General features: G+C 37.2%; 1 protein-coding gene across 1 annotated transcript in view; it reads right to left on the bottom strand.

Annotated features, from left to right (window-relative positions):
* The window catches only part of LOC121945791 (IgGFc-binding protein-like), a 69,697-nt gene extending 61,448 nt beyond the window's left edge, over positions 1–8,249 (bottom strand). Inside the window, exons 1-3 of the mRNA XM_042490126.2 lie at positions 8,174–8,249; positions 1,249–1,305; positions 1,024–1,157 (exon numbers count right to left, since the gene is read on the bottom strand). Coding sequence (XP_042346060.2) covers positions 1,024–1,157; positions 1,249–1,303 — 189 coding nt within the window. The 5' untranslated portion in view covers positions 1,304–1,305; positions 8,174–8,249. The remainder of the gene's footprint in view (positions 1–1,023; positions 1,158–1,248; positions 1,306–8,173) is intronic.
* Positions 8,250–12,695: the final 4,446 nt, after the last annotated feature.

The raw sequence follows: 12,695 nt of genomic DNA, 5'->3' as shown, positions 1-12,695 counted from the left end.
TGGACAGTAATTAATGAAGGCAATCTCGATGGTTGAGGAACTGAAATTACTGCGTTTACCCGCGTTTTGTGTTCTAATCAATGTCGATTGTGCGCGTTCTCCTTGCATTAAAAAGCCAGATGTTAGTGGGTGTTATCAGGTGTTCTGTGCAGTGGGAATGAAGCTTGAGTTAAAGGTCGCCCCTCACTTTTTACTTTTAGTAAAAATTACAATGCAGGGCTTTTACTGTACCTTAGTAATAATTATACTATTAATAATTAACAATTTTACTTATCATAAAGTTTGAGTTCTTCTCTATACCACGGCCAATACCAGCATTCCCAGTTAAAGAAAGGGTGGAAAGAAAGATGGTGTTTGCATTGGACCCCACATCACTGCCCTGAAAAACACTGCTAAGTTGCAGCACATACCATGTGTTTTAAATGATCCAATCCCACTTCATCATAAAGTCGATAGTACTGAAAGATAATCAGATTTTCAGCCCAAGGCTGCACTACAGTAGCCCTGAGGGGCAATTGAGAATTTTTTTTCCCTGGTGATCCATTTTCCAAGATAAAAAAAAAAGTGTCATATGTGAAATAGAGTGGTTAAAAAAAAGTTCTCGAAAAAAAAAAACATACAGCAACAGAATTTTTCTTTTCTCACAAATTTATTTCTATTTCTTGCAAAAAAAAAATGTTTTTTTTTTTCAAAAATGTTTTTCATGTGAGAGTATATATATATATATATATATATATATATATATATATATATATATATATATATATATATATATATATATATATATATATATATATAGTTACCCTTAGAAAATGGATCACCAGGAAATTTTTTTCCTCACTTGCCCCTCAGGGCTTCCGTACTGCACAGTTGAAACATCAGGGAAGAAAATCATCAGAATTCATTTTACATTCTTATATTTGTGTTTTTTCCAGCTGCTGGCATCTGCATGCTGCATGAGTGAAAAGTGTAAAGTGATTAAAACTTTTTGGGACTGCATTTACTTAAAAATATAATTCTCACCTGTATGTGAATTTTGGCTGCCGAGTCCTGAGCTGTCAGAACCACATGGAGGCTGTGATCTTTTATAGTTCTGTGCTTGAAATTAGGAAGAAATGTGGTGATGAACTCCTTTCCTGTTGAACAACCATGGCATACTGGAGAGAGGAAAAGACATTTTGCAAAATAAAAATAAAGCGTTTAGACTTAATGCTCAGTGTTAATATTGTTGGCCTGCCACAGTAATACCTGCCAAGACTGCAGCACAAAAAGCCAAACACACCGTGAGAGGCTTCATGTTCATAGCTGACAGAGAGAGAGAGAGAGAGAGAAATAATGGTGAAAAGTCATTTTAAACCAATATACATGTTACAAAAATAATCAAAGCATCATTTGCATTCACTGTTATGGTCATTATTTTCAAAGTCACATTCTGTTTTTAAAACAGACACACTGAACAACATTTAGAATCATTAGATTGAAACCCACTGTATCAGACAGATCTTGTAATCAGGGACAAAAACTGTGCAGGAGGCTAAGGTTTAGTGAGGGGGTTAGAGAAGCGAAAAGACTATACTCTGAGAAACTCCAACAAAAATCCTCAGCTAATGACTTTACTTGTGTCTGGAAGGGGCTCAGACTGATCAACAATGGCAAACCTAAAGGCCCAGACACACCAAAATGACATCTGAGAACTAGTGGCAACGAAAGCCCGCTGCAGCAATGCATCACGTCGCCATGTCTCAGCCAAAAAGTTGCTCATGACACTCCAAACCGACATCTAACTTGCACATACATTCTGCTCCTGCAAGAGAGGAAATACCCATCCATACCAGCAGACGGGTCTGTCCTTAATTCAGTGTTGAAAGAACAAAGTATATTTAACAACAACACAAGATCTCAACGACTCAAGAAAAACCATCCTATCTTAAATGACAAGTTTGCTTTGTCCTCACCAGGCTGGTCTCCAATTAACCCTCAAATTGCACAAATTGAAATTGTGAATAAAAAACACGCCTAATGGAAACATCTCAATTTCGAAAAAAAAAACCCCTCTTATTTATTGCAAAAAAAGTGTTGTATGCTTGCATGAGGCGGTACTTCAGGTGATTTGAAAAAGCTATGTTTAGCAGAACTGCAATGAACTGTAATGAACACTTTTTTTGCTTTACCCAGTTCTCTGCACAGGTAGCCAGTTTATAATTAGCTATGTCTATGTGCTTGTCAGTAGGTACTGGCTCCCTCATGATGCAGCAGGTGCTGCAAGAGGGGTTATTGCATCACATAACTCTTCAAAAGTTGAGCGGATCATCTGGAAGTTTTGAATCCACAATTCCTCTGTAAAATCGTGGACTATCACCTCCCAGAAATCCCTCATATGTGGCCACTCCCACGTATAAGGGGCTCACCTTTCCATTATGGCTCCATAACACGCCTACATGGCCTTGGATTGAAAATAATGACGGCTAGTGCAGTGGCTGTAATAGAAATAAAGCTGCTGAGTTGCAGAACATCACTTTATGAAAACGCAGTCAACCTTGTATTTTACTGACATCTGCAAAATCTGCAATGTGCAAATCTGTAATGGAAACCCAACTATTCTCTCTTAACTTTAGCTCTTTTTTTTACTTTCCTCATTCTGTTCCCTTCTGAACGGCCAATCAGAGTGATTCCATTCATTGATGGGCTCCACTGTCACCTACGTCGATTCAGCATTTTGAACTGGCAGAAAAGAAACTGATGAGGGTTCAGGGCCAATGGTGCGAGACACACTGAATGCGTGTTTTAAAAAAAATCCTGTGTGTTCAGATAATGTGTTGACAAGAATGATACAAATGAAGTCACTGTGACCTTGACCTTTAATCTTTAAACACCAAAATCTATTTATTTCATCCAAAGTGGATGTTTGTGCTAAATTTGAAGAAATTCCCTCAAGGCCTTAATGAGAATGGGCTGGACCTGGGAAAACATAATGCCTCCATCCTCAGCTATTGCCAGTAGATACATAACAAACCAAACATGGTAATTCAACACATCCCCATTGAATGATACGAAATTTGATCCATACTTCAAGAATAAATGGATTTACTTTAATGAAGGATCAGCTAAAGCAGTGCTCATAGGAAAAATGATCTCCTATGTAACACATTAAAAAAGAGAGAACAAGAGATAGAAAACAACTTAGAGGGAAAAAAATGGAAGAATTACACACAGTGCTTATGCAGCCAATCCCACAGAGCAAACTCTAAAAGATATTAGAGAAGCTAAATTCCATCTTAACAATATCATCAGTAACACAAAATTCACTTTACAAAGATAGTGATACAACCATTTTGAACAAAATGAAAAATCTGGCAAATCAACTCAAATACAATAAAGACAACAATCAAAGACTCAAACATCATCAAAACTATAAATAATGTCTTCAGACAATACCACAGTGTCCTATACAGTCACAACAAGCAAAAAAAACCCTCAACAAATATAGAACATTTCCTTGATGGCATTGCATAACCATCACTGACAAAACATTCTAGATCCTCTCTTAACATCCACAGAACATGAAACAGCACTAAAACAAATGTCTGATAGTAACACCCCTGGACTGGATGAATTCCCCACTGAATTTTATAAACACATTTGGCAAACACTTATGCAACTATTCACTAGAATGGCAGATGAGATTAAAAACTCAAATCCAATTTCTTCACTGCTTAACACAAATTCCCTGAAAAAAAATTGACTCACTGCCCATGTTGCAGACCCATTTCCTGATTAACACAGATATCAAAATCATCAGAAAAAGCAGCAGTAACATCATTCACCCAAACCAAACAGACTTTATTAAGGGCAGACATCAAATAATACACACAGTCTTTTCAACATGATAAATAGATCCCCAAAAAACACAACTCTAAACCATAGCTGTGTTTCCACCAAGCAGGTCGGCTCAGTTCAGTTCGGTATGCATTTTCTGCGTTGACTGTGAAAAGTTGTACATGGAACTGTATGTAATCATCCTCAATTTTCATCACCCCTCTGCTTGAGGTACCTAGAACACTTGGGGTACTAATAGGTGGAGCTAACACGACAGTCCATTGATCAGCAGAGAATTAACACTCTGTGCTCAGAGCTGAGCTGTGGCTGCTTTGACCACTGTTCATACTGTGACATGTTTTTCATACATTAGTAAACTACAACTATAAAATGACAGGATGTTTGCAACCTCTAGCAGCAGCTGCAGACTGAGAAAATAATTTAATTCACTAGGCTGACTGCTAGCAACTTTTAAGGTGGAACATTTACTTGTAATGTTACTCAGTACATAAGATGATGACATAAATCCATCAACACACCTTGAATTTCAGTATGACGACTTTGACCACTTCATCTGTTTTCATTGTCTCTCAGCTCTGCAGTGGAAATGCTACACGGATCTAGAGTCTCGGTACATGCTCATATGGTTATTTTTGGTTCAAAAAGTACTATACCGAAAGTTTTGGCCAATCATCCTTTCACTAGACATGGAAAAAGCATTTGACAGAGTAAACTAGACATTCTTCAAAAATCTGTGGAAAAAAAAAACATTTTGGGAGAGTTATTTACTCAATGGATCAGAATATTCCACAACTCACCAAGAACAGCAATTATGACTACCAACTTAATCGCTCAACGCTCGACACTCACCTTCACTACTTGCACTTTTTATTGAACCCATAGAAACAACAATATCACAGGCATCCACGCCAATAACATAACACAAAAAACTAGCTTATATGCAAACAATGTACTTTTTTTCTTTCAAAATCCAAATCTATCAGTGAAAGAACTGATCTCTGTTTATACAAAAAAGTGGAATAAATGCAATATCCTGCCAATATTTGGAGATAGCTCTCCCACTTACTACTCACTACTGGCAACATCACATATTTAGGAATAAAGCTCTCCCTCAAGCTGTCAGACCTGTCTCACCGTAGCTTCACCCAATTACTACAAACAATATCAATAGATGACATTACCATTATTCATTATAGAACACATCTCTACAATGAAGATGATGATATAACCAAAAATAAATGACTCATTCACAATAGTCCCAACCCAACCTACAGCAAACAGCAACTCGGTGGACACACTACTAACAACATTTGACTGGAAAAACAAAACAAAAAAAAAAAAAAAAAAACCCAGAATAAAGCTAACCACATTACAACAATTAAAACATCAAGGAGGCCTGGAAAGACCAAATTCCGAACAATACTACCGAGCAAATCATTTACAATACCGCAAATGGATCCGTGCAACTCGTCGCATCACCCACAGATTAATATAGAGCAAACCCAACGCCACGAAGACATACTTTTACTCAGTGACAAAATCAAACACTAACACTGCTTCAAAATGTATTGCCACAACTGACTGACAGCTTGGAGGAGAGTCAATAAAATAAAATAAAACACATTACACATATTATCTACTGCTCAAACACCCATGTAGCACAACTTCACCACAAATAAATGGGCACTAGTTGGCAATAAATGGAAAGAAAAAGGATGCACCTCCATTGCACCTTATTACAGTTTTTCTCGATTGCTAAGACACTGTAAATGAAACTGGAATCCACTTTATCTTCATCATCACCTTCTTAGCACAGCAAATGTCTTCTCTTACAAATGTGTGACACTTTGTCATTGGTTTCATACATTTTTCTCACCCTTTCTCAAAACACTCATCTCATGAAGAAACCCACAGCTCTATTGAATTAACTGTGTTAAAAAAGAGGAAAACATCTGTTGGCAGCTGACATAAATGACTTGCATAATTGTAAATCTCCCAATGCATCCTTGTAAAATTTCTTTGCACAATCCTTCAATCAGCAATCAGTCCTGCTCATCTATAAAATACATCATTTCTACATTGCTAGTTCCAAGCATGGATCAAAGGCATACACAAATGAATAATGACTGAGATGCTAAAAAATACTAATAAGAAAACTTTTTTTTTATTAGAAAATGTCTGTCTTTTGTCTACAGTATTTTAACAGGGCATCTCAAAAACAGTGTAAAAACGTGCAGAGTGCAGCAGAGATTGTCATCTCCAGTAAAATCATCTTTGGAGAAAAGAATAATGCTCATGCTGTGAGGTGCTTTCTTGCTTTTTTGGCACATACTACAACTATGTAAATCATCAACAAGTGGCACAGGCATAACCAGTAAAAACCAGTGCTGAACTGGTTCATACTGATAGCTGTATTTTGTATTTTCTTGCACATTGTGTGATGATTGATTGAAATAATGTATCTATTTGACCACAAGTTGTGCTGATTGATGGAAATATTTTGTTTTGTTGCATATGTTTAATGCTTTGAGAGCATTTTGCAAATAAACTGTGCCATTATGACCAGAAACTTTCAGTTTAGGCCTGTGTGTGAACGGTTTTGAAAATGATTCCTCTGAATGTACAAATGTGTTCAAGTAAATGAGAAAAAGTGTGACATGCTAGAAGCAACCATACTTAAAATACACCCAGTTAAAATATTCAATCAAGGCAAAAATAGATGTCTGTAGCACATACCTGGAACAACAACCACAACTACTGGATAACATTAATAAAATAGCATAATCAAACAAACTGCTCTCAAAACTGTATAATCTATTAGCTTTCGTAGACTCGACAGATGCATCCCACATTCCAATAGATAAATGGGCAAAAGACCTCAACAACAACAACTTGAGCAATGCAATAAAATATATACAATAACTATCAAATTAATCCTGCTGCTTTTGACCTAATACCACAACCTGAGTGTAAACGTAAGAATGTAACTTGAGAAACATGTATATGTATGTGGAAGTGTGAATGAATGTATATATAACTTTTACAAAAATGTGTAATACTACACCAAATTTGTGAAATGTTACAGTGTTTTGTAAAAATCCTATGGTTTTGTTGTTTTGTTTTGTTTTTTCCCCATCAAAGAACTTCTGGAAGTAGTTTTTTTTTTTGGCCGCTGTGAGGGTTCATGGACAGAGGGATCTCTCTGAGGCAAATTGTGATTTGTGAGAATGGGCTTTATTTGAACCGAATTGAACAGAATTGAATTTAATTGGAATGTTGTTATGTTTTAACCCCCAGGACCATCTTTAATCATCAGATTAATGGCAGATGTATTAAACCCTGAAACATTGTGACTCTGTCATTGCAGTCTGTCATGTCACTCAACAAAATGCCTGTGGTGTGTTCCATGTAATTACAACTGGTCTAGCAAAACTGGTTTCAATATGTAATACTAATTAGAGGAATGCAAAATCTGCATTTCGACAAGTCTATAATTAAGGATGTACTGGCGTTATGGCAAGTCAGATATGAGCCAGTGTTAGCTCTTCTACCAGCTGAAATACAGTACAGGCTTTATCAGTAATAGCAGCAATAGTCATACTACTAGTAGTAGACAAGAGTGCCAGTAGTAATAGTAGTACTGACAGTAGCACAACCATGGGTGGTGGTATATAATGATTATTTTTCTTCTTTAAAGGAGTGTCTTTTAACATTTTTGCATTAGACTTGACCTACATTTGCTTTTAAGGTGTGGGAGGAAACTCCTCTGTCATAAAGACAGGTTGCTGCAAAAGGCAAAATGACTGCCTGAAAATACACATTGCTGTGAATCCATATTTGAAATTTTTTTTCAAGGAAAAAAAAGGTAATTAAACAATAAGTTTGGCTGGTGAATACCTAGGGTTTAAAGTAATAATGTACAGAGGGAAACAAAAACAAGCAGTAATGTTGTACTGAAGGAACCTGAAAAGTGTAATACCATAGTTTTAAAAATTCTTTAAACAGTCAGCTGCATGTCATTCATTGACTGTTGATAAAGCAAATATTTACGATTCCAACAAAACAAATAAGGACAGTCAAAGGTGAATAAAACCTGGTCTGTGTAGTCATAATAACGGAGAAAGAAGAATGAAAAAATTCCATCTTTTCCATGCATCTGACACAAAGTTAGCAACTTCAAACACATCAAAACCCAACTACCATTAAACAGTTGATAGAAACCTCTAAGTATATATTTAGTCATGAACTGCATTTCTTTACCAACAGTTACAGTTTCAAGCGACCATCTCTGTTACTTCACACTGCAAATATTGAACCAAAGGGATCCATACTGTACCTGTAGCTGACCATGAAGAGTGCCTGAGAGGAAGACGGGATGAAGGGATGCTTATATCAGTACGAGTGCTGGGCTGAGACAGAGAAATGTAGAGAGCAACAATAACATGCTGGCGTTCGGTTCTGCTTGAATGAAAAGCATATTGAGTATTGGTGTGTTTGTGTTTGTTGGGTGGTTCCTGTAAGAATAACAGTGAGCATGAAAAAGGTGGAGGCCTGCATGGATGTGTTTGACAATGTCACTCAGAAAATCAAGGCAGGCCATCTCTTCCTCTCGTTGTATCTTCAGACTAATCCCCCCTCCTCCTCCCATTTCACCTCCTCTGTCCTCTATCATCTCTGTCATCTCATTGTGCTGAAGAAACCAATGGTTGAAGTGGTGTTTTTGCTCTACTAGCTGAATATCTTTAGAATGGCTGTGTTAGTCTGGTCATTAACACTTTTTCCCGCACTTTTCATAACTTTCTTTATGTATCAAATTATGCAGTATAAACATTAAAATTTAAGACCAAAGCCACATAGCTGCAATGTCATAAAACAACCAGCACTGTGCATAGGCATTTACAGGGGCTGCTGCTCAAGCAAATAAAAGCACCCCTCTCATAGGTTTATTAATAATAAAAAAAACTAAAAAAAAACAACCAGTAGCACATCTTTAACAGGGAACAAAAACTGCAGACACCTCAGGAAGAGCATCTGAGGAGGGATCCCTCTTCCAGACAGATGTGCAATAGATATCATAAAGATATTCAAGCATCAAACACTGAATTTCTTGCATTCCGCTGACATTTTCTACATCAATGGGTTTTTATTTATGTAAAGGAAAAAACAAAATTCAGGCAGCAGGTGATCATTTTAACAAAAAAAAAAACATATTATAATGCAGTGAGCCTTTCTGGTATTCTGCATTGCTTTCAGGTCTTTATTGTCCTGTAGATCAACTTTTCTCTGTTAATGCTGTTTCTGCTGTGTCAACACACGTTTTACTGTGAATGAATGAGGTACTGTGTTCTGCAGGAAGGTTTACATGCTTCTGGATGTACAGAGGACATGTAGGCCTAGATGCTGTTTGGACACACCAACACACTCTGATGACGAGTTTAACCTCAAAGTTCTTCAGTTCGATACGATGTGTCTGATGACATGTCTTTTCAGGGAGAGTTTGTTCATTTATATTAAATTCACCTCATGACAAAACAGTTTCTTTTCCACATGCCTTTAATGCAGGACTTTTGTATTTTTGCTTGTTGTTACTTTTTCATCAGAACCCTTTGAATCATCTGTGATCCAGTAAAATGTTTATTTTCCTATTGGTTCATAAATTCAATTAAATTTCATGTTTTTTACATTTAGTCCATCACCTTTGAATTATACCCTAAAATGTTTGTATATGAGAGAAAACTGCTGTGATTTAACCAACAAATATTTCTTAGAATCTTCTGATTAGCTTTTAATATTCTTAAAGAATCCCAGAGAATAAATTTGTGCAGCGGCTGACATAATGTGTGGACATGCACACATACACACACACACATATGCTCACACACACCTCATACTTATACCACACAGTCATTGTTAAATAATTTTGTCTCAATTCTTGTTTTGGTCTCTCACTTAGTCTTTGCTCTTATTTTTTTGTCAGGGTTTGGAGGTAACTGAATGCAAGTAACTAAGTTATTTACTTAAAACACAAAATTTGAGTAATTCTATTCAGTTCCAGCTATAGTTAAAATAAGTGGTACTCTGAATACAGCTCTGTCTTTAAAAATAGACTATGTGAGGGGATTACTTTTTTGTTTTTGTTACACTTGCTTTAACACTGTGTCCTAACTGAATGTGATGTTAGCAAGCGTCAGTTTGATTATATTATTTTCTTTTGGAATTCATTTGGAATGTCGTAATTGGCCACAAGCTTTTTTTATTTTATTTTATTTTTTTGTTTTGTTTTTTGAATTATGTACGTTTTAACATTGAATCCTGGTCACCATTTGCTTCAATTGGTTGGGAGGTAAGTGCAATGTCTTTCCCCTGTGAAACTCCAGCAGTGTTTTGCAGACAATAAAACTTTACCCAACTTTCCAACCATGAGGGTGAGTAGATACTGACTGAATTTTCATTTATGGGTGAACTATCCCTTTAATCTCTCTGCTGTGTTCTCACAGTCTTCCTTTTTAAAATCTTACCTTATCTTACAAGATTCCCTCACCTCTTCAGTCTGGCCTGTATCATCAGTGGTCTGGAAGGAGCAGAAAAATCAAAATATGCTTGATGATGTCATATATTTGTTATGAGAGATGTCTGTTGTATCTGAAAACAGAATGTCACCTGATGGTAATATTGCAATTCACCGAGTTATGAGCAAAGGACATAACGTAACACTGACATAACGAAACACTGACATTACATAACGAACACTGGCATTAGGAAATGTGTTTCTACAGACTTCCCTGTCAATCACATACTTCATAAGCCTAATTACCATGGCAACAGACATGTAATTTGACCTTACTAACACCAAAATTACCTCCTGTAATTCTCTTGTCTTTCTTCTGAACATCATTTGTGGCCCTGCCCGTGGTCCCTCTTTCATCCTCGTGGTGTTTTGATTCCACAGTATGGGTCACAACCTGGCATGACTTGACTTCCTTTAAAACTAACATGTGCTAAAGGTGGAGATGGGTACGCCCACTCCCTGTGTACACACAGATGTACAAACTAATCCACTTTGAGACATTTCTCTAGAAGAGTATGAGCTGGCTATCATGTATATATCACATGGATGAGTGGATGATGGCCCTGCTGTCATAACTGCACAAACATATTTGCCACATCAGCCCAGACCTGCCCAGAAGAGGTGCTGTCACCGTGTCATGACCTGGCCTCTGAGCTATGACAGCGACAAAAAACACACCACTTCAATGTTTTGAGTGAAAGTGAATTATTTAACAAAAGCAAATTAACTTAATGTAAAACTGAAAAATAGTTAGGCTTGGAATGTGAGTATCACTCAGATCATAAGCGTGTGAATGACTGTCAGCTTCTTAGGGATTGAATGGCTCATCCAAATGTGGAGCAGGAAGGATCAGAACAGCACACAGAGCGAGTTTTCACATTAACAGAGGTGCTCTGAGAGGAACACAGAAATTCTGCCCTACCCTTCATCCAGTTTGTCCGGGATACAACTACATTTAAGAAGTTAATGTAAAATGCAGGGAAGTAACCAACAACTAGGGATAGGCCTGATTTCTCAATTCTTCTTTTTTTTGTGAGTACTTGAATATCTTTACAATAATTTCAAGTACTTGAATGCAGAAATTGCTTAAAATTCCCATCCCTACCACCACCCCCCAAAAATGCATAATGTTTCATGCAATGCAAACACCAGTCCTGCATGACATCCCTGACCTGACCTGGGACCCCTGTCCAACCACATATGCCACAGATCCCTCAGTAAACTTATACTAAACTGTGTATTTTGACCAAACTTGCTAATTTATAGGAAAAATGTATATCTCAGTCTCACAAGGCTGTTAGATAAATAGGTTAAATAGATAATAGATTAAAAATAGAAAAAAGTTCTGTTCATTTAACTTTTTTTTTCATTTATTCGTCAATTTTCATGTGTGTATTTGGGACCAGCTAGCTAAGCAAGGTATTCCAGACAACTCGCTCACCTGCAACACTTTCTAGCTCCTCCTGGGAGATCCTGAACCGTTCCCAGGCCAGATGAGATACATAGATATATATGTAAAATCCCTCCAGTGTGTTCTGGATCTATTCAGGGTTTCCTATCAGTTGAATGCACCTCTAATGTGAAGCAACTAGTTGCCTGAAGCACCTCAATTGGCCCCTTGCAGCAACAATTAAAGCATACCATCGAGTGGAACCACCATCCTGCTCTGCCAAGGTGGGACTTAAACAGTCTGTAACTCTTAAAATGCTTCATAAATTGTAATGATGAAACAAGTGACTGCTCTGACTCCTTCATACAAAATTAAACCCGTTTAAGTGACTTTGTTTTGATTTTGGTTGCTGTTTCAGCTGCTTCTTCTGTTGAAAGGGTGTGGACCTGGGACTGCTGTGTGCAGATGTTTATATTTCTATATATTCAAAGGGAAAAAAGTGGCTCGCACGCTGCAGGGCTCCTCTTAAAAGATGGCTCTGTGGAAGTGCAGGAAAGATGAGACTGAGACAAGTCGAGTCCTTCACTCTCACTTCCAGCAACTACAATCAGATTCAGGACCAGTTACCTATCGGCAAAGCTAACCTGCCTACCCACAATAATACCAAACTCTATAAACCAGAATCCCCCTCTCTCAGCTCTGCTTCTTAAAGGAGCTGCAGTCTCTGGTGAATGTTTCTACAATGTGGCTCACCTCAGCTCCTTTTGACTAATGACTTAACTTTAGTCAAGCGTGTGCTCCAAGTTTGGATAGGATGTGCATGAATACATTTGCTTTTTTATTTCTATACATTGTAATTTTATGAAGCCACATTATTGATACCTTGAATTGCTTCTCTCT

This window comes from Plectropomus leopardus, chromosome 11 (assembly GCF_026936395.1).
Source record: "Plectropomus leopardus strain MGB_pleo_1.0 chromosome 11, ASM2693639v1, whole genome shotgun sequence".
NCBI classification, from domain to species: Eukaryota; Metazoa; Chordata; class Actinopteri; order Perciformes; family Serranidae; genus Plectropomus; species Plectropomus leopardus.
The sequence above is the reverse complement of the archived record's forward strand: the minus strand, read 5'-3'. Positions and strand labels throughout refer to the sequence as shown.